The 23,696-nt window shown below is 40.6% G+C and overlaps 1 protein-coding gene across 1 annotated transcript; it reads right to left on the reverse strand.

Moving 5' to 3' along the window:
* Positions 1–3,576: 3,576 nt before the first annotated feature.
* RBM18 (RNA binding motif protein 18) lies at positions 3,577–23,693 on the reverse strand. The gene is made up of 6 exons (XM_084650517.1): positions 23,581–23,693; positions 22,932–23,050; positions 13,684–13,810; positions 11,962–12,048; positions 8,264–8,349; positions 3,577–6,427 (listed from the first exon to the last, which is right to left on the reverse strand). The coding sequence occupies exons 1-6, from the start codon at positions 23,581–23,583 to the stop codon at positions 6,268–6,270; spliced, it is 582 nt and encodes a 193-aa protein (XP_084506643.1). The 5' UTR covers positions 23,584–23,693; the 3' UTR covers positions 3,577–6,267.
* Between the last annotated feature and the right edge of the window lie 3 nt (positions 23,694–23,696).

Raw genomic sequence — 23,696 nt, forward strand, 5'->3', positions numbered from 1 at the left:
AAGTGCAAAGGAACCGATGCTGGAAAGAACAACTTAAGTCACTTCTCCATGCTTATGGGTTCTGAACTAGCTGGGAATTCTTCAGAAAAGGAATGAGAACATGTGGAGAAAATAAAAGAGCAGTCTGCTCAGTACACAGCAATGCTGAGTTGTATTAAGGAGATAAAGAATAATGCTGTATTAGAATGGCCATAGCATAAAAACTATGTCTAACTAGTGTTTTTCTGCATTCTCTGTTGCTGTCTATGGAAATCAGGAGTGGACTCAGCACAGAGATAGGAGCTCTCCAATTTAAGCCTAGTTTATACTACAAAGTCAGGTCAATGTAAATCACCATGCATCAACCTATTTAGGCACATGTCTACACTCAGCTGTGTCTCCCACTGTTGTAAGTGTCCCATTTTGGCAACACAGTAACACTACATCCCTGAATGGCATTGAAACATAGTCAATGTGCTGTGGTCAATGCAGTGCAAGTGTAGATACCACGTGACCTACGTCAAACCCAACGGGCCTCCTGCAGCTGTCCCACAATGCCTGATAGCAGTTGCTCTGTGACAGTGACAATTGTGAACTCCACTGCCCAGGGGTCATGGAAACCAGGCACCACCTTCCTCCCCAGAAACTTCCCCATGTATTTTTTGAAATACCTTTTCCTGATTGTCCACCGTGGTGAGCACACCTAGCAGCTCTCCCTTATTGTGTACAACTGACCAACCAACCAGGCCAGCTGCATGCTCTGAACGGGCTCCTGCCTGGAATAGACATGAGATATTGGATCTCCTGGGCCTGTGGACAGAAGAGTCTTTGCAGGCACAGCTACAGACCAGCTGTACAAATGTGGGATATTCACAGATTTTATGCAGGACGCAACAGACAGCTGTAACTAGTGGGATATTTTTCTCACTAAGATCTAATCTAGTTAGTAAACTCCCCCAGCATCCCTTTAATCTACCAAAAATGCATTCAACTGTCACGCTGCACCTGCTGAGCTGGGAGTTGAATCTTTCCCTGGAGCCATCAAGGTATATGTATACCAGCATACAGCTTCATGCTCCAGGAAAGCAAGGGGTAGACTGCCCACCCACCCATCACTATTGGTTTTGCAACATCGCCAACAGTAATCCACCCATCAGGGAAAAAAGGCCTCGCTTGCAAGTTTCCTAACAGTCCTGGGTTCTTAAAGATGCAAGCATCATGCACCTTCCCTGACCAGCCCACACTGATATCAGTGCAACATCCCCAGTGATCCACCAAAGGTTGCATCCTATAGAAAATTAGCCCTTTCTATTGGTGTATGCTGTGGCAAGTTGGGTCAGGGCTAAAATAGGGATGTGTATGCTGCCTATCAGGAACCCCATAGCTGCAAATCCATCCATAATGCCCTGCACAGTGCCAAGAGTCACAATCCCAGGTTTCAGAGTAGCAGCTGTGTTAGTCTGTATTTGCAAAAAGAAAAGGAGGACTTGTGGCACCTTAGAGACTAACCAATTTATTTGAGCATAAATCCCACAATCCTATGACAACAGCCCCCACTGGATTTTCCAACTCCGAAATGATTTCCCACTGATCACTAGTTTGCTACTGTTGCAAGCTTCCACGAAGCAATCACCACTCACTTCTCCGCTGTCAGTGCAGCTCTCATTTTGGTGATAATGCGCTGAAGAGCCGGCACGAACTCATCGCACCAATCCAGGAATGTGGCCTTTCAAATTTGAATGTTCTACAGCCACCGCTCATTGTCCCAAACCTGATCCCAGCAATCAGGGCTCATTTCTTAGGCCCAGAAGAGGCACACCATCATCTGCAGCTGGTCTGTGCCAACCACCACCTTGAATTATTTTTCACATCCCTTAGCAATCTATCCTCAAATAAATCATATCCCCCATTGTCACGGTACTTCCTGCGGCTCTGCAAACACTAGAGGATCGTTTGACCTGTGTTTGTAACATTCATGACAACAGTGCAGAGCTGTGCATGCTCCAAGCTTGTCAGAGATGGCAGACAGTGACAAGTGCTGCGCATCTTTGTGAGATTTTTAAAAACATGAACATTATGGAATAGGGGAAAATTGCATGATGGGAACTTGACCCCTCAGTCCCAGCCCCCACAAAACATTGTAAAAATTCCCCAAAGGTATCGTGCCAGAGGGTGGCATGTTGCACAGTAGGATACCTACCCATAGTGCACCACACTGTGTCAATAAAAGCACTCCTGAACACGAAGCACTGACACAAGCAGCCAAACACATAGGCAGACAAGCAATATACTAGCCCTGGTGACTTTACACTGACTAACTTGTATCGACCAATGGCCTAAGTCTCTATCACTACCTTCATCTGTGGCCTTGAGACCAAACCTTCATTCCTTTGACACCCAAACTCCAGCTGTTGCTTAATCAAATGCAACCTGGGATCAGGGAGTGGATCTCCTCTGAAGTCTGAGTTACACACATGTACCAAAAAGTGGCACTATTTACCTATGGCTGGTGAAGAATAATAAGTGTTTGCCCAGTGCTTTGGGAATGCAAAATATTAATTGTCAAGTATTAGTAACTTTACTTCCTTTCTTCCATGCACCAAAAAAATCAAAGTTGGATCATCTGTGATGGCAGTAAGAGCTGATTGTGTCAATCAGCATAGTAGCCAATATTGCGTGAGATTTCTCAGTAACAAGGTATGTGAGATAATATCCTTTATTGGACCAACACCTGTTGGTGAGAGAGACAAGCTTTTGAGCCACAGAGAGCTTTTCTTCAGGTCTGGCAAAGGAACTCCCAGCATCACAGCAAAATGCAAGGTGGAGATGTAGTAACTGAAGTAAGGTGTTTTGTGCAATCTCGATTCTCTTCCACAAAAGGATAGTGGCGCATGAGTGATGTTTATATATATAACCTTTCATATACTCTTACTTGTTCGAAATATAGCAACAAATAAAAATTCTGAGAGTTGAAAGACAACAAAAGTTAAATCCCAGCCCCTTTGCATATGGCATTCATTCTTGGTCACCCCACCTCTAAAAGGGCAACCCAGAAGCAGTGCATTGATGCAGGATGAGATCCCTGAAGAGGCAAGATGAAAAAATAATGACACTAGCTTCACTGATTTCAGAACAAAGTGTAAAACTCAGTCCTTTTCTTAGCGATAACATCAGTGCCATAGATTCAACCCTCCAAGTCTCTAGGTTATGTCTGCAGTGTACAAAATGGATTTTTTTTTTTAAAATCATGATAGCTAACTACATAAAATCCTAATGGAGACAACAGGTTGACCTCACCACCAAAGGAGAACTATTATCTTCAGTATAAAGCGTGCTTATGACACTATATGATCCATAAAGTTCTGTAGTGCTCACTTCGATAGAGAAGATTTACTTAACACTTTCTATCTCCTTACCATCCAGTGCCACTAGGATAGTAGCAATCCCTTGTCTGAAAAAAAAACAAAACCCAAATATTAACTTGAAATAGTTTAAGTATGAGGTAAAAACATTCAAACTTACATTATTTTTGCTTTTGTAGAGTTTATAAACTCCTTGATATTCTATTCCAAATGGCAGGCGAGGGCCAGTACCTCAGAATTAGAAATCCACTAAAATAACTGTAATGGAAGCACACACACACTCTTACCAGTATATTCTTCTATAAGCCTTTAATTGTGGCAGAGAATAAAAATATCCATGGACATTGTGAAAGGTGTCACATTTATCATTTAAAAATAAATGTTAGTTGGAGATTTGTTAGTCTGAAAGCGACTGTATTAGTCTGATTAACTGTTGAAGCGTAAATCTATAAATGCTGAGAGCCAACTTCCCTTCAGCTTCTAGGGGAAGGGATTTGTTGCAAACAAAGCACTCAATCCTAACAAGATGCACTACCAGGAGTCCTACTGAAGTCTATTGAGGCTACTCCTGGTCGTAAGCCCTATTCCAAGTAGGATTTGTCCCTAAAAAGCTAGTTAGAAGTCAGACACCTGCCATTCTTCCCCTTATGCTATCATCTAGAGTTGGGTCGTCATACTAGCAGCCACCATCTTCATCTGCGAGTCAAAACTAAGGTAAGGTAAGAGTCCTGGCATACTGAAGGATGGCAATCAATAACTGAATTATCATACAAAGTTTTTTTCTAACAATAGTGCAAACAGTTTCATTTACAACATAGGCAGAGCCCACCAACTGAAAGGTCCATTTACTCCAGTCATTCACCCTCCTAGGTTCTAGTAAAGAACAGATACACAGTTTAGACTTCTATTTATTCACACAGAGCTGTAAGAGCCTCAGCAAACGATCATATTTTAAATACAAATAAATATCACAGTAGCTTTCGAAAGGGAACACAACAGCATGCCTGATTCAAATGTAGCTATTTCTAAATTCATATTAAAAATAGAATTGACCATTTTGTTTTAAATAATTAAGCTAAATCCTCTGAGGATTGCAAGTGTGAGACCATATCACATAAGTGTAAAAACCTAAAACAAAACGAAGACCCTGTCTGCAAAAAATTTTAGCAGACAGCAGTGTGATTCATAGGGGTGCTAAACCTAAAAGGAGGCTCACTTTCTTCAGATACCTGGGTAACAAGAAAAGTTAGAAATCAAACAATCACTAAAGACCTACTTTTAAACAATGATCCATTCCAGGCTTTGAAAACAGTCCATCTCTCATACAAGTGAGAAACTATGCTCTAGACAGATAGTAGAGAAGCTTTAAGGACATTTTATCAGAACTGTCATTATAATTTCACTGTAAAATAGGTGAACAGTTTTAAGCATACAAACCTTAGTTTGCCATAAAAATGAGAAACATTTGGTCTAGAGAGAAACCCTGGGCAGTTTAGAGGTATAATTATCTCTTGTTTGGAAATGTAATGGTTATCAGTCTGGGTAAAACATTCAGGCCTGACTGGCAAGGCAGAAAACTATATTATGGTTATAAGAACCTGCAGGGAGAGATTGGACACCGTGACAAAATAGAAGTACATCTCCTGTAACAGTACATGAAGCTGTCTCCATCATAACTTCCACTTGTCACGCATATCCAACACTATATTGTACACATAAAGGAACTAAACATTTGCAGTTTTATGGATCTTTTCTCAGATCTTCGGTGTTGCAGAGAATGTTTAGGGAACAGGATGTGCTGTGTGCTATTTTAAGTGAAATGCCAGTCCATTAGAGATAAATTGAACACTTTCTAAAGCAAAGATAATCCCTATCATACAGTCGCACCACTATGCCACAGATCCCAGTCACCCATATTTTCCTAACAGTCATAACCAAGCATCTTTGCTAACCAATCAAAAAAAGGAATTAACCTAGTTTGGGTGGATTTTTGAGGTAGTCTTTCTGACAGATGTCTCTGGGGCAGCAACATTACAGTGTCACACTGTCACATCTGGTTTATGGAGAATAACTTCTAAGGGGGATTACATTTATGCATGCTAGATATGCTACTGTAAAAACTTTAAACAGCATTTTCACACCATAAAATTCTAGTGTTTTGCACATGATATTTCAAGATCCATATTTTAAGTATTGTCATTTTAGAAGCACAGAGTAAATTCAATTATGTATAATAATTTAATAATTCCAATGCATTGAAAGAGACACTTGCATTTCTACAACTGTTCTGAAATATTAACATTTAAAATCCTTTTGCTGTCCCATGCTTAGATCTGGCTTTAATTTATTAAATTGAGGTGTAAAACAGATTTGCTGTCTTGTGTATAAATATTGCATTTTTATTTGCTAAAAGACATTGCAAAACCCATTTTAAGTTTGTTGTATGGAAGATGAAAAGGATTTTTTATGGTAACTAGTGAATGTTTATCAAAACTTAGTGTTTTCCCTCTGCTTAAAAAATATTTAAACCAAGTGGAACACTTTCTACGTTTTGGAAAAAAAAAAAGAGAGATACTTTCTTAAATTTAACATTCAGAATTAAAATGGAACATTCCTTGTGTTTTCTTTTCTAACTGCATACTGGCTAATGTTTCTGGTCTTACTAATGAAACCAGACTAGCAACATGGATTGTCTAAATGTTAGTCACAAGTTTTGGATGGAACCTTATTTTTTCTGGACAGCACTGAATTCTGTACATACACAGACAGTACGGCACAGTTATCAGAAAATTTAAAATGTTATGTTACAAAACACTGTAGCATATGCAGTGAGATTGGGAAGGAAGGTGCCAGCTGAGCACAAAGGACAAGAGCACTGGAGGTGTATAAAACAGTCTTTCTTGCTACCATTATCCATTCATAATCATCATCTTCTAGATTTCCAGGCAGTTCTGGAGTAAGGAGTAGTCCTTTTTTTATCGGGTGGTTTGAAGTAGGAATAAGCTGGTGGTGTTGGATATTCCGCATCTGGATTCTCTGCCATCATTTTCAGCTTGGCTTCAATGGCTTTTATTTTTGCACTGACACTGGAAAGGGGAAAAAAGTGGAAGAGAGAAGTCTAGTTTGTCTTTTACTAAAGACTGAACAATGTTCTCAAATAAACCAATGTCTCTTGCATCAGAATATTCAGATATGTCAGGAGTAGTTAGAAGGTGGCTAATGTTACCTTCATAAAGTAAAGGTGGTAACCAAGAATCTACCAGCATAAAGATTGATGTACACTTGCATTTTGAATGCTTTGTACATTTTGGCTAGTGGGAGATCTGACCTGCATTACTGCACAACAAAATAAGGATCCCCTCCCACCACACACACAAATAGATGTTCTCTTGTTCGCTTTGAACCAGGAAAGCATGCCTAAAGTCTTCTCACTACATGCAAGTAATGCTACTTTACAACTAGTCTGAGCAAGTTATGATACCATGCAGGAGTCAGCCTCATACAAAGCCACTAGAAGTTGCAGGGAAAAATGCAAGCCAGGCACTTCCTTCAAGCTCAGAGTGAATGGAATTTTCCAGTCCTGGGGTCGAGTACAACTATGCTGCCATTAATATAGAGAGACCGTTTTTCCAGCTTTGTCAGAGCTCCTTGCAAAGGAAGAAACTCCTCCTCTGCCCCATCTCAAACTCCCAGAGCCCTCTGTCACCAACACCCTCCTACTAGGTAGGGACAGGACGGCACTCCCTTCTTCAGCTCACATCAATGTACTCCTCAGTCAGAGCACTGGGTGTTTACTACTACAACTCCTATGTTCATCCAGTGAAAACAGTCCCAAATGACAGTGACCAGTGGAAATTGGCTAGTACTAGTGCAAATTTCTATAAATTTCAGCCTAGTTTTCTTTATTTACTGGCAATTCAGTTATACTCAGTCCTATCCCCATATAATGCTTCATTTATATGCTACAGAATAATTAGACATATTTATATAAAACATTTAATTCAAGGATCACAAAGTGCTTTAAAAATATTAAACGTCACAGCTTCCCTGTGTGATAGGTAAATAGTTTCAATTATATGGTTTCTCTTAGTGGACTACAGAGTGATCTCTTCTCACTTTTTTATATGGAGTCTTTCCTCTTGCATCTGCTCTTTTAGATCCAACCTTTTGCAACCATGATTCAGAACTGTTATCTGATGAACAGAGCATAAAGTTATCTGCTAGTTTATTCCTTTGGAGATATTTAACTTGTAAATCATCAAGGAAACTCATCTTAAGAGATCAGGCTAAAACAAAATTAAGTAAGGAAGCATCTAGGCTTGTAGTTTTCCCACTGGTGTAACAAAGGGACGTTCAACGGGATTAATTATCTTTCCTGACTTCCAATCAAGTAAAACATGTTTTTCTCAACTAGAATGTTCTTCTAGAGTTGTAAGTGTGAGAGGTTGAAACAGTTTCTTGGGCAGCTAAAATTGCAGTATTCAGAATATTGCATGGTGCACACACTAATAAAACAGTGATCCCAGTGTGGCTACCAGAAACTGATAGAGACAAATGGCTATTACTGAAATACATCTGAAAAATGTGGGCATCTTTGGCCAGGTGTGGTCATGGGACCTGGTCATGGTGATGCATTACACTTAAAAAAACCAAAAAACCAAAAACTATCAGGGGTTTCATGTATCAATAAAGATAAAAGTTAAGTGTCAAAATTGTTCTGCATTAGATCAGTTATTTTGCAGCCTGACCCACATTCAATAAGATACAGTAGTTAAAGTGACTGTTTTAGTTAGGATCCAGAAAACAAAACACAAAACCAAAAAACCCTAATTGTGGGCCCATTTCTGCTTCCACTGAAGTCAAAGGGAGTTTTGCCCCTGGGCTGACTGATCTGGCCACATTTTAATTATGTGGGTTCCTACCTTAGGTTAGACTGGGTTGGCTCAGTGCTGGAAGACGGTTCAAGACTGATTGGAAGAATTTTTTCGTTTTTATTATGATCATATCTCTGCAGGTGAGAAAAGAGACTTTTAGTAATGATATTGCTTAAGTGAACTTGAATTGAAAACAAAGGCTTAGAAACACCAGGTTCGCCAACAGACACACTTCCAGCCTGGATTAATCTCACTTTATATTCTGCTGGCAAGCAAGAGTCTGTACAACTTTTGCCAAAAAGCCTTGAGTTTAAGCTACACCGTAAAATGTAATGGCCCTTACAAACGTATTTGTTTTATTTGAAAATGCCTCAATTTGGAGTTCACATATGGCTAGAATGCTATATGATTACCATGTGCACTTTATTTTGGATCATTAAGGTTTATTGTACCACCATTTAACATGTTTAGAGATGCTTCTTAGGAGTATGATGTGTGGTGGTGGGGAAATATTCCAAATAGAACATATAACATATGTTCCCAGAGCTCCCATTGGCCGGGAACGGTGAACCGCAGCCACTGGGAGCTGAGAGCGGCCGTACCTGCAGACGCTGAGGTAAACAAAACGTCTCGTGGCACGCCAGGGGCTTACCCTGAACAAGCCGCGAACCAAGTTTGGGAACCCCTGGCCCAAGGTAAGCCTACCATAGGGTACTAATAGATATGACCTTTGTAGAAGCACACCGCAGAACCAGAAGGGAACACAGAACACTTGTTTCCTGTTCGAATGCAGTCATATGGAATTCCGCTGTGGAAAAGTAACGCATTCGACAACAGTTCAGAACCAGCTCCAGTCATCAGAAGGCAGTTTGTGAGCCTCTCTTTTCTGACTGCAATGGGCCTCCTGAAATATTTTCAGTGTGTTCTACTTCCATGTTTCACTTGGCACAAATTCAGGTTTGTTTTTCTGTAGAACTGCTCAAAATGACAGCATCTAGTAAGGTTTTTTTCTTTTTAAATCCTTGGCTGTTCATCTTAAAACTATGTAGCGTGGTGCTGGTATTGCCTAAAATAAACACTTGTCACAATAGGCAAAAGCCTCCTGCAGTTAAATCTTTCCATTCAGAGAATTGCAAATGCTGTTGCAAACTGAATTAAGGTATTTTGCACATTATTTGCGATACTCCCACACTGCCTGTGCATTAGGTTTTTCTGCAGAATTCCTCTCTAAGCAAACATTTGCTGTACTGACTGAAATTCCATTTATGATCTGACCATTTTCCATGCATAGAGAAGCGGGTAACATTCTACGAGAGTGCTACAGAATTTAGAGTTAATCAAAAATGGAGACTGGGTTTCCAAGAATTTGTATGTACGCTAAAAAGTACTGAGCCCTTAGAGCTTGATAATTAAAAAAACACGGTGGCCCTTAACAAGGCTACCTGTTTCCTTAGCTTTCAACACAAATACATGTGTGTATTTCACAGCACAAAGGCTGGGGGAATTCCATATGTAACATTCCACATTGGGTAATTTGCTTTTAAAAGCAGCAAGTCACTCCCAAAAATCTAATTTTCCCCAAAGAAAATAATGAAAGATAGTTGTTAAGTACAACTTGGTAACCCAATGGCAGGGAAAAGACCACATATAGAAGAAATTAAAAGATAGGAATAGGAGAACGACCATACTGGGTCAGACCAATGGTCCATCGAGCCCAGTATCCTGTCTTCTGACAGTGGCCAATGCCAGGTGCTTCAGAGGGAATGAACAGAACATGGCAATTATTGAGAGATCCATCCCTTGTCATCCACTTCCAGCTTCTGGCAGTCAGAGGCTAGGCCGTGGTTCTCATCTGCGGGCTGCGTGCGGCCCAATCAGTACAGAGCTGTGGCCCATGTGACATCCTCGGGACCATACAGGTAGTACTGGATGTGGCCCACAGTGGTAAATAGGTTGAGACCCATTGGACTAGGGATACCCAAAGCATGGGGTTACACCCCTGGCCATCTTGGTTAATAACCATTGATGGACGTATCCTTCATGAACTTATCTAATTCATTTTTTAACCCAGTTATACTTTTGGCCTTCACAACATCCCCTAACAAAGAGTTCCACAGATTCATTGTGCATTATGTGAAGTGCTTCCTTTGGCTTGTTTTAAGCCTGCTATTAATTTAATTGGGTAACCCCTGGTTCTTGTGTTATGTGAAGGGGTAAATAACACTCCCTGATTCACTTTCCTGAGACCACTCATGATTTCAATAGACCTCTATCATATCCCCCCTTAGTCATCTCTTTTCCAAGCTGAAAAGTCCCTGTCTTTTTAATCTCTCCTCATGTGGAAGTTGTTCCATACCCTTCATCATCTTTGTTGCCCTTTTCTGTACCTTTTCCAATTCTAATATATATTTTTTTTGAGATGGGGGGACCAGAACTGAATCCAGTATTCAAGGTGTGGGCGTACCATGGATTTATATAGTGGCATTTACCGTCTTCTTATACAGAGGCACCGACTTCCACAGTTCCCGGGGGATGCTTGACCCCCGCTCTGCCCCAGACCCTACCCCCACTCCACTCCTTCCCCCAAACTCCCACTCCCTCCCCGCACCTCTTCCTGCCACCACTCCTCCCCCTCCACCCAGTGCATCCTGAATGCTGCTGAACAGCTGATCTCTGGCGGGGCAGGAGGTGCTGGGAGGGAGGGGGTTGAGCTGATCAGCGGGACTGCCAGCGGGTGCTGAGCACCCACTATTTTTTCCCAGGGGTGCTCCAGCCCCGGAGCACCCACGGAATGGTTCCTAATATTCTGTTCGCTTTTTTGACTGCTGCTGTACATTGAACAGATGTTTTCAGAGATCAACTATGACTCCAAGATCTCTTTCTTGAGTGGTAACTGCTAATTTAGATCCCATCATTTTGTATGTATAGTTGGGATTACATTTTCCAGTGTGCATTATTTCGCATTTATCAGTACTGATCAATCAAAATTTGTTAGTCCTTACTACAGTGCCTCTCAGAGCAAAATCAACATGTGTTAAAATGAAAGGTAAAGGTGATTTGTTTTTAATAAGAAATGTGTTGTTTTATAAATCAGAAGTAAAAGAATCTACCACCTGCAGCGCTTTAGGAAGCAGAACAGAAAAACTAGGAAATGCAGAATCAGTGACACACCCTGTCCAAAACACAGTACTGGGGAGAAAAAGTGATCTATAACCTCAGCTTCAGGACATAAGCCCATCACTAGCTGATCTCTTGTGGGCAAATTATTATGGAGATTCTAAGATCTTCTAAAGTTCCTGGCCAGTGTTGTAGACAGGATGCTGGCTTTGATGGATCACTGGTGTATTCTTGTGGGACAGTTCCCATGTTCCTAAATTTTACTGGGATTATATCAATACAATTGATAAAAATCTGATTCTTAATATTTATCACGTACAACTGATTATGATAAAAGACAAGCAGTCAGTCTGCAGAAAACATTCAGTACACAATTTCTAAAGGGTGAAAATATGTAAGGAATAAGATGGGCAGCAACATTCGTATACCAGGATGTGAACAAAATAAAAGCTGAAAATAAGATCACACAAGAAGCTTACACAAGTTCTGAATGCTGAAGTGAAAAGTTAAGAGTATAGAGAAGGACAATTATGCAACTCTCCCTGCTTTTGATCTAGCACAGAGAGAAGATTTTTGTTTCAAATTATGCATCCTCATAAGGCAGTCGAGGTTTGCAGTCAAAAGCTTACCTTTACTTGTGCATGTGCCCATCGCACCACCAGTTTCTTGGAGAGGGCCAGCTTACCATTGAGACACTGGATTGCTTGTTCTGCTTCCTGCACCAGAAGACAGTTCAATAAATAAACCAACTTAATTTTCTACCAAAATCTGTCCAAGGACCTTTTCTTCCATGTACAAGACTGATTTACAGGGACAACTGACTAACATCATAGAATCAATCTATGATGCTGTTCAGTTAGTGTTTCTGGGAACCCTAAGCACACATGCAAACTACAATGCCCTTATAAACCATTTCAGAGATTACTCAAAAGGAAAACTTTTACTCAAGGCAGAATAAAAGCATCACAGAAACTTCCAATGAACCTGATGTAAGGAACATTGGAACAGTGTTTCAAGGAGGTTTAAAATTGCTCGGTTTCCTATGGTAAACACCTGCAATTCACTATTTGTATTTCTCTCAGTATTGCTTGCCTAAACTATTGACTTTACACCTGGACTCTGTTAAATAATCAGTGTTAGAAAGATCTGAGAATGAGACAAAGAGACAGAATATGAAGGTCAGCCACAGACCACACAATACATCATGGATTTCCTGAATCCTTAATATTAACTGGCTGATCCAGACCAGGCCCTACTGGATCCTGCTATTTCTTCCTATCCAGCTTATTTGTCTGTAGCTGCATCTGAAAAATGAGCTTCAAAAGGTTCCATTAAAGTCATCCTGGCTTGCTAAAAAATTGCAGAAGATGGGGGTAAGGGGGAAGACTATAGTCATTAGTATGTTGTTTGCTTTAACTTTGAGTTAATTTCTTGCTCATTACTTTAAAAAGCATTAAAGTTAGAATTACAACAGCATCTTTCACTTACTCTGCTGCCCCACAGTGCTTCTATGCAGTGATCCCACTACTGTTAGCAACCTTCATTGCGGTATTATTTTCCCCAGTTCCTCCCTTCCATGCATCAGTGTGCTCCAATGTTACTTCCTGAGCCACAAGGGAGTGATACTAAGCGGTATGTTGTGGCTTTACCCCACCTCCTTATTGGTGATACAGCAACAAAGGAGGAAGGCTGCACAAAACAAACTCACTTTACCTGTGTAGCTCCTCACAGCTACACCCAATCCTAGTTGAACTGTGACAACATTTGTGACTATGATATTACAGGTAACTGAAATTTCAACCCATGCTTTATAATATAAGATAAACCCCACAGGGATCAGAAGGAAATATTTCTTCCCCACACTCCCAACAGATGCACAGCATTACACAGGTGGAGAATTGTATGAGGGTGGGAGTTTGTGTCTTCCTGAAGCATCAGGGTCTGGAAGAGTAAAATATAGGGAGAAAACAGCAGCAGTAGTCCTAGGTTTAGTATGCTACACAATATGAAACTAAGAATGTATATGGGTCGTCAACAAGCACTTTAGTACCCTACTAGACTACCATCCAGTAAATCTAATGGCTTGCCTACTAGAGTTAGCGTCAAAAAGCTTTAACAAAACAACCCCCGGGAGGTGGTGGGGGAAGCACCACTGTTACTTCTAGGGACTGCACCATATGGGTGGGATGGGTATGCAGAGGGGTTTATGTACTGCAAGGCACCTGGGCACCTCCTTTTCCCCTTCATTATTGTCTTCCATCTCATCTTTCAGTTGATGAAGTTAATTTAGACAGTAAAGGTAATCAGCCAGTCACAAGGATCAAATGTTAAGAGAAAAAAAGCCAACATACCTGCTTGGTTTCAAAATTCACAAAACAGTATCCTCTGGGCTGCCCCTCCAATGCGCCTGACTTATGGAAGAGAAAGTCAAATTGCTTTACTTTGCCAAATTTCTGAAGGAGTTTGAGGAGGTGGTATCTGAAAAGAACGAACACAACACAGACATTTATAGGCAACCTTGCACATGAAGTTACAACAATGAAATTTTAAAAGGGTGAAGAAGTCACCACATAATTCAGTGACTTCAATCCGGTCTCAAATGTGTTCTCTTAAGAGTATGCACTCACTTCCATATATTTGCCAACCAGTCTAGTACACAACATCCCTCTGTGAATATCATCAGTGGCTGTTTTGTCAACTCACAGCACAAAAGCCTTAGAACATAATCCATCCCCAGCAGTGCCATCTAAAGGGTTTGCAGTCTGGGCTAAATTGCGAGTTAGTGACATTTGCCTGACATCAAAATCAGAGAATCAGCCAGATACTGGAGGACAAAACTCCATAAAGTGACTGAGAAGTGACAGAAGACAAGAAAGAAGCTGGTCAAATTTTGCTTTTATGTCAGCCCAGTGAGACCTAGTGATATGTTTCTGGTTGAGGCACATAACCATTGACATGCGCTAACCGTTTAATTTCAGCTATGGACATGAAGATTACAGGCACATCAATTTAACATTATCTTGCACTATTAAATGTGTTTTGTTAAACAAAGTATAAAAACCAGCCACACAACTGCACATACTACTAAGATTTTGCACTTGATTTGTCTGCTTTGCAGGCTAGTGCACTAGACACAATAACAAAATAACTAATTTTGTTGGTTGAGTTAAAGAGATTTCTGCAAGTTCTCTGAGCTTTTGTTAAAACAACAAGGAGTCCTTGTGGCACCTTAGAGACTCACAAATTTATTTGGGCATACGCTTTTGTGGGCTAGAACCCACTTCATCAGATGCATGGAGTGGAAAATACAGGAGCAGGCATAAATACATGAAAAGATGGGAGTTGCCTTACCAAGTGTGAGGTCGGTCTAACGAGACAATTCAATTAACAGTAGAATACCAAGGGAGGAAAAATAACTTTTGTAGTGGTAAAGAGAGTGGGCCATTTCACAGTTGACAAGAAGGTGTGAGTAATAGTAGGGGGAAATTAGTATTGGGGAAATTAGGTTTTGTAATGACCCAATCACTCCCAGTATTTATTCAGACCTAATGTGATGGTGTCCAGCTTGAAAATTAATTCCAGTTCTGCAGTTTCATGTTGGAGTCTGTTTTTGAAGTTTTTTTGTTGAAGAATTGCCACTTTTAGGTCTGCTATTGAGTGACCACGGAGACTGAAGTATTCTCCTACTGGTTTTTGAATGTTATAATTCCCAATATCAGATCTGTGTCCATTTATTCTACCACAGTCTCTGGATGATGGCAGCTGATTTGAGAAGAAAATAACTGGACCACACTTCACCTGGCTAGACTTCTTCCTCCATAACAGGAAATATTACCTAGGAGTTACAGCAGGGAACTGAATCAGGTCTCTTAGGAGCCAATGCCCAGGTCTAACAGTGACTTGCTGTACAGGTTTAGCAAGTCACCTGACCTCTCTGTGCCTATTTTCCACTATATTAAATGGGTAGAATACTTGCCTCTCTACCTCACACTTAATGTTTGCAAAACTCTGAGATTCTTGAATGAAAGAAAGAAAAAAGAAAACCCCAGCATATGCACAAACTCATAAATTCAGTGGTTGACCCACAACTGCCAGCGTGTCAAGGACCTTCAGCAAGACACATGAATAGCAAGGGTGCACAAATATTTTCCCTAATTAAAACCTGTTTCAAACATCTTTTCAGGCTACCGGCAAGAAAGTTCCAGGAATCTGAGTAAGCTTCCGGGACTGGCCAAAGTGGACATGCAGGATGTGTGGTGTTAGAGGGTAAAGGTGCAACAAACCTTCAGGCCAGTGGTGGATGTGGAAGTTGTTTCAGAGTGGATTAAGCAGATTTTAACTGATTACCAGAAAAGCCTTCCACCTCTTACAAGCACAGATGAAATACTGATGTGGTATTTCCTACACTATGTTCTTCCAAAAGACCTGTAAACACTCAATCGCTGCTCAGGGGAATATGAACAAACTAGACATCAGAAAATATATTGAAAACTTCTAAGCAAAATGGAGGAATTAACTAGATGCTGGCAAACTTCACCACTCCCTCCCTTCCTGTTGCATCCAATGCTACCCAATCAACAAATTCAGACACAACTGAACATCCATTTCTAGAATGTGCACTCCTGAGATGCTAAATTCCTCAAGATATGGAGACCATTCCTTGTTGCATCCTCCAGAGCCAGGAAACATGTTGAAATTCCAGGGCCTTTTGAAAGCCATTTTCACATAATTAAGTAATGTTTTATTTTAGCTATTTTTAGGAGTATGAAAATAGAGCCCTGACCAAACTGTTCTTTCCCCAAATATTGTTTCAAAGTAGAAGGAAACAATGTTTCTGACCATATTTTGTTCAGAAACAAAAATACCCCTAACTTATATAGCTACCTTGCCAAAGGGAACAGAGTTTGTTTTTCTTGTGAGAGCCCACACATCCAAATAGTGACTATTTATTTTTACTTTCTTGGCAGCGGAGTGGTAGTTTGTAAATGTCCTAAAAATACAATAATCTGGAAGATATCTCCAGCAGATTATATTTAGGTCACATTTGACACAAACACCCTTTATCATCAAGCCACAATTAGCTAAATTTATACAAATGCTGGCTAATTCTATTCTGGATGAACCAACCAGAATTGCAGTCTTGTATGAGTAAAAAATGGCAGGCTCTGTATATGCCTTTTAGCTATTGATACTTTTAGATCATTAATAATAATCAGAAGTTTAACCAATGGGGTTTACAAGCAAAATGAAATTTAGAAGTGAAGGAAGACCTGCCAAGGAAGTATGTAGTCTGAAAAAAGTGGTCTGTTGTAAAAACTCCATGCATGAAAACTTTATTAGACCAACCACTTGGGCTACTTGGAGCTTTGAGCTATTCACACAGATGTGGCCCCCTCAGATTGCTGTAGCCAACCTCAATTTCCACTTCCTGTCATCTGATGTAAATGTGAGACAAACCAGCAGCTCTCCCATTTCCTTTTCCTTTGGCCTTCCTCCTGGCACCCTGAGCGCTATTCAAACACACTCAAGGCTTCCTCTGAACAATGCTATCCCAAGGATACCGAAAAGGTACCGGGCCACATGCTAAATCTATCATTACTAGGAATTTTCCCCCATAGGGAGCCAGTAAATGTCTGTAACAACAACTTATGTACACATTATTTTCTAGGTAGAACTCATTAGGTTAGAATCTTAGACAAGTAGCTGCACAGTGGAGGAAGGAGAAAAACATACTGTAGAAGCTTACACACATTCGATGGCTAAGAAAATGGAAGTCAAAACGTGTGTAAGTGGGTAACAAAGTGTAACATTGTCAATACAATATTTGCCTTTCCAAAATACTCTTCAAGTAATGACCTCAGAATGTTTTGCAGACAATAAGCCTCAACGGCTGTGAGGAAGGCAATTGTTACACTCATTGTACAGGTGAGTAAACTAAGGCACAGCAAGATTAAGTATCACATCGTAACAGGTTAGTGGTAGAGAGCAGAATCTAGATGTCTTAACATCCAGAACTTCACTCTAACTCCTAGAATAAAAGTTCACAAACTGTGGACTGTGAACAATCGGTGGTCTCCGGAAGAATTGCTGATAGTCATAGACAGATGTCTGGTCACATGACAGGGTGGAGAAAAAAAGGATTTTTTAAAAATCAGATTTGTTTTAAATTAAATACATTTTTCTTTTAAAAATAAACTAATTTAAAATTAATGTTGAAGTTATGACAGCCTGTATTAAAGGCCTAAATTTACTATAATCTATTACAATCATTTAAATAAAAATAACGTTCAAGCAGTCTGTTTGTTGCCAAAGTTTAAAGAAAGTCAAACCACTAACTGGTGCAAGTCACTGGCTAAGCACCTACAACCAGAGTTTGTTGAAGTGCTAAACCTGCTTTTGACAGCAGTATACTGCTCTACAGGTGCAGAATATTTGTTTAATTTCAGTTTATTTTACTATTTCACTGCAATGACTAGGCAATTTAAAGTTGAGAAACTGATTGTGAGCTGAAAAAGCAGGAAAGCTGGTTTTCCTCTTCCACTCTACGAATAAAAATGAGGTGAGGATGAGAGCTACTAGTTCTAACATCTTAAAGGACATGGTGACTAGAAACAATCAGCTCAGTTCATTAACTACAGATACTTCCTTTGTTTAATAAATCACTTAGTTTTAAAACAAAATGTGTTTTGATTAATTTTTTCTTATGTATTGATCAAAATTGAGATAGTTTTAACTAAAAAAATCATTTTAAAATGCTCTTTCTGGGTATTTTAACTGAATTCCAATTTCCATCCAAATTTAGCTTGATACAAATCATAAGTAAAAAAATCATACTCTAGTAAACAAAAACTATGTCATTCTCCATTTTCTAAAAAACGTTGTTGAGAATTCAGAATCTGAATAAATGTATGTGAAAATATATAATTGCTTAAATAAATGTGCATCATTATCATGTATCCTCCTGGTTAGCAAACAGAATCACCAAATTTGGCACAAAGACTACATTTAACTGCAAGTCAACATGATTTTATGGTTACCAACCAGTGAGAATCAACCTCTCTTTAGGAACAATCAACCCACTCTACCCCATGATATCAGGGTGGATTTGATTTAAATCAATTGATTTAAATCACTAATCAGGAAGACTCAATTTAATCATGGATTTCTACATTAAAAAGTGCATTCTTGTTGGCAGTTATAACCTTAATACATATTCTTCACAACTGGGTCTCTTTTATGGCCTGCTGCCATCATAGGTTTTCCCTTCTAGTGAGAGAATGGTATAGTAGATCTCAAATCAATGAAGGCTACACTCAGGAAGACCTCAAGACTTCTGGAATATGCTGCTCAAACAGTTTCACTTTTGTTTTTACTGCCTGTCCCTCCCTTCTTACATTTATCTCCAGACTTCTTTTTCTTGTCGAGATCTATTCTGCCCCCAACAATCTTCTTTTCACTGAACTTTTTGAAACTTGCACTTTTAGAGAGAGGTAAGAGATTGACTCTGTGTACACAAATTTGCAGAGGGACAATAGGGTTGGCGAGCTGTTATTTCTCACCCCTATATATTATTTATTTAAAACATTTTTGCTGTTAACAAGCATGTTATCCTTGGAGACAAAAATCCACAGTTTGAGAACGGCAAAACTAAGCATCTCTGATGGTATCTTCTAGACTGAGAATTGAGTCCCATTGAGTAGATAGAAAGATTAACCTAAATAATCTATACAGAAGTCCCTGGAACCCCATAAGATTGGGTCCCTAATCCATGAACTACTGGAACTCATTTACAAAACTTTTCTTAAACATTACATGAATATATTGTCTCATACTATATAATTCGAATTTATAATCCCTATTCCATGATGAGATATCTTTGAGCTATAATGTATCTTAATTAAAAGTACCTTTAGATAGGTTTGTTTCCTCAAAAAGCATTTTATCAAAAAAAATCTGAATAAAAAAAGCGGATTTAAAAAAAAAATCATTGATTTTTATCCACACTGGTTGCCACTGAGATATTATGTAATTACAAAGGAAAGGAGACGAGGTCTGTGCAAGTATGACTGGGAGAGGAGATGTCCATGGGAATCTCACTATTAAGACACAGTACATACCATGAAAAGAAGAAATCCTGTGCTAGTCCCATAATAGAATCATGGCCATTGTATCTGCCACACGATTCATTTTTGCATAGCCAATAGTCTCCTTAACTTCACATACTGGTGGTTAGTAATCTGTGGGAAGCAACACTCCCTATGCTTAATTTATAACTTTTTAATATTCATAATTGTACTGTGAGATTTGAGCTCAAACATGTATATTTTCTACTGTCTTTACAGCACCCAATTTGTGGCTATGGGTTGGTCTTTAAAGGGCTTCATGACTGTAAATACTCAGAGTTGGGACCTCCATTTAAATAAATAAATTTAAACCCAGTTCTTGAAGGAAGAACACCAGCTATTGGCATCAAGATGGTTTTACTCAATTATAAAAAGATGCTACATACAAATTCCAGTGGGCAATTCCCTGAAAAAACAGGGATCTGCTGCAAACAAGGACTGACATTTAGTTTTCACATGTACTTGTCCTCCTGATTGGTAAGCACAACTAGGATCCCTATGAAGGGCAGGTAAAAAGCACATGTCAAACTCAGAAGTGATCATGAAAAGGCAGGAGCCAAGAGATCTCTTCTTGTATGTAAACTTTTACTGACGTGACATGAAAGATTCAATTTCTTTACTCAGCACTGATAGTTCAAAGTGAAAAAGGGAGCTGCACGGAAGTAAACTCAAAGGCTGTTTAATCCCTGTAAATGGTGTCCTCTGCTGAAATGATTTTTAACTGTATAGTACTACTCAGCAAAAGAAGAACAGAATACTCTCACAAAACTGTGACTCAGACCTTTGTTATGCTAACACTAGAATACCCATAGGTCTTAACCCAGAATTACAAAACTTTAAAATGAATACAATTCATTTAAAAACAGATATTGCCAATAATGTGCAATTTATTTTAGTGACTGTTTTAGTGCTGGGAAAAAACTCCTCAGCACAGGTACAGAATGAGTAGCAGCTGGGCAAGAGTCACCCACATCTACTCACCAATATGTTTCAATCCTGTTATAGAGGGACCACCTCCAAGGGTGAAAGTGGAATTCAGCCCTCTGCCTTAGCGGAGACTACCAACAAGTGGACCAATTAATGCAAAATAACAGTGGTTTTTGTTTGGTAATGAACATCTGATCACCAGAAGGAAGTGGTCTGAGACACACCAAACTAATTTCACACAGATCACCTAAGAGCTGCCAGATGGTAACAACGTTCAGCCATTATTGATCTGGGCTGGATTTGAAGTGATGATCTACAGTAAGAGGCTCTAACAAAAGGTCTTAAAACAAGATGTAAGAACATCGCAGGAAGGAATGTCAGAGGAAGTTATACAGCCAATCTATTTAACAAGCATATTATACTCCTTCCCTCACACTGACCCTGCATCCTGAATCCCCAAGGACTTCACAAACAAATATTTCCAAGAGGCCATATATCTAATCATGTCATCTTGTGCAATTATTGAATGCAGGCAAACCAAAGAAATACAAATGTGGGGCAAAAAATGGTAATTAATGCAAAAGAGGTGGCCGTAGCCCAGAGCTGAACGATTGAAGAGGACATTACATTAATGATGGACTCCACTTAGAGACACGATTAGAACACTGCTCCCTGAAAAGGAACTGCACTTAGAACAAAAATGTAGCACTTGCAAAAACATAAGGAGCAGAACAAAAATTGGTTCCATGACTGAGACACATAAAATAGTCTAGGGAAAAAAAACCTATTTACTTGAAGTGTGTAAACCCTTGATTGTTCTATAAAAACTCCTAAGATTTTTAGTGTACCACACAACTAGCGTCTAATATTTTTAGAGCAATCCACCTACTTCCCTGAGATTTTAAATGTACACTTGTGTTACCACAACATTTAATTTGCATTTAATCATTCCAAGGCCAGGGAAGTGTGATGCTTACACATTTATTGTAGACAGAAAATCTTAAGAGATTAGGGTCATGTTATATTCTGTATAGCAGCTGTTCAGTTACTAAATTAGTTAATTCCCTGTTTAGTCCACACCCAACTGCTGACAAGGACAAGATAGCAAAATAACCACCTGGATCTTCCCGCAAAGTGTCGCAACAAGTCTAAAGTTCCTGAACACATTTTTAGAAAAATAAAAGGATTCTTTTCATCTCCAGATTTCCAGTCGGAGAATTGGCTCTGGGAAACGTCACATCAAATGCACTTGCAGTGTGGCTACATGAACTCTCTCACAGGACAACTGTGCAGCAGGAGCTGTACTCTATATCTGCTGTCCATCTCTGGAGCCCTTTCCTACTATTTCATGCCTCTCTTTAGGAGGTACTGAATCATGGTGGTACCCAAGTACTACCCTGGCACCCAGTGAGATCCAAATGAAAACAAGTCAGCAATTCAGGCTAAGCACTCTGTTGCTCTAACTCAATGGTTTTCAAACTGGGGTCTGCAGACCATGTCTAAGATTTCCAAAGAGGGTCACGCTTTTACTTGAAACTTTTTAGGGATCCGCAAATGAAAAAGGTTGAAAACCACTACTCTAACTTATTAACATTAACTTCTATATCGGTATGTTATTGAATCAGAAAATAGAGAAGGGCACTATTACACTATTTAAGATACCGTCTTGATGGGATGTCATAAATGTCAACACTTTAGTATCCTTCTCTCCCCCAAAAGGGCCAGCATGTCTCACCCACTGTACACTTGTAAATCTTCAATATTGTTTTCAGATATTGCAGTTACTTCTTTTAATGTCACTTGGGACTAAGTTTAACACTTCAGTATACAGTGGGTAGTGCTGGGTAAAAACAACTGGTAGTCAAATCAATACTAGCCAGCCCTTTCACTGGATGGTCTGTCTCTGATTTGCATTAGTCACTAGATACTACCCAAAAAGAAAAGGAGTATTTGTGGCACCTTAGAGACTAAGGAATTTATTTGAGCATAAGCTTTTGTGAGCTACAGCTTTCTTCATCAGATACAGCATCCCAAGGGAAGCAGAATGAGCACTTGTTTGGGAGCAATTAAATTAGGACTGGGCAAAGCATACAAAACTGCTAAACTCTGATGGCAAGAAAAGTCTGACTTCATACGTTAGCCGCTTTAGAGCTGGTTTCTAAAGTATCTTAAGCAAGTCTTCAGCAGCAGCTGGAAACTTCTAATCTAACTTGTAGCAATACAGTGGGAATGGAGGAAAGAATCAAGGGTCAGGAAACAGGCAATGTTTTAAGCAAGTATATTAACCTCTTTATCCACTAACTCTTTGCCAAGGTACCACACAAGGCTCTGAAGGCTTAACAGCTCCTAAATATTCCAGACATCTCCAGAAATACTTAATCTGCCATACATTATTGAATGCTGCTGATTTTAATGGATAGCAGAGGCACAGGTGCGGTGGAGGAGCAGCAGTCAGAGCTGAGAACTTCAAAAGTCAACAAATTAAGACCTAACGTGCCTCCAGGTTACCAGCACTGCGATTTGCGGAAGTTAAAGCAGTTCAGACTTACTCGGTTATCTTCGGATCCAAGTTCCCAATCCACAGCCGATGGCCCTCCTGCAGAGAGCCCTCGGAGAGGATGGACGCGTTCTCCAAAGGCAGGGTTTTGATTTCCGCCGCCATCAATCTCTGCGTATGAGAAATGAAATCCTGACGCACTGAGTGACAGCTGCGAGACAGCCCGGGGGGAGCAGAGCCGCCGCTTCCCTCCCACCTTCGCCCGGGCCGGGCCGGGTTAGCGACCCCAGGACGGGGGCTGTTTATTTAAGCGGGGACACAGAAAGCCAAGGGGGGTTCTGGGGAGAAAGGAGCCCGGGCAGGGGACACGGTGACCCCACCGCAGGAAACCAGAGACGGGCCCGGACTCGCACAGGGGCACGGGTGGGCGAGGGACGGGGTGGGGGAGGGCACAGAGAAAGGCCAGGTCGGGGGGGAAGGGTCAGGAGGCCGGGGGGGGGCTCAGGAGGCCGGGGGGGGGCTAGACACTGTGCTGGGGGGGGACATGAGCCTGGGGGTGGCAGCAGGGGGAGGCGGGGCGAGGCCGGGGGCTGTTGCCATGGTGAGGCCGGGGGCGACGCTGGCAGGAGTAGGCCGGGCTCACAGGGCCCGGGCGGGGGCGCCGGGCCGGGCCGGGCCCCAGGGCCGGCGGCCGCACTCACCATGGGTCCGGCACTCCAGACCGGCGCTGCCAGCGGCGGCGGCCTTCACTCCCCTAGGCCCCGCCCCCTCCCTGAGAGGAGGGGCACGCCACGCCAACGTCTGACGTAAGGACGTG

This window comes from Lepidochelys olivacea, assembly GCF_965140295.1.
Source record: "Lepidochelys olivacea isolate rLepOli2 genome assembly, chromosome: 16".
NCBI classification, from domain to species: Eukaryota; Metazoa; Chordata; order Testudines; family Cheloniidae; genus Lepidochelys; species Lepidochelys olivacea.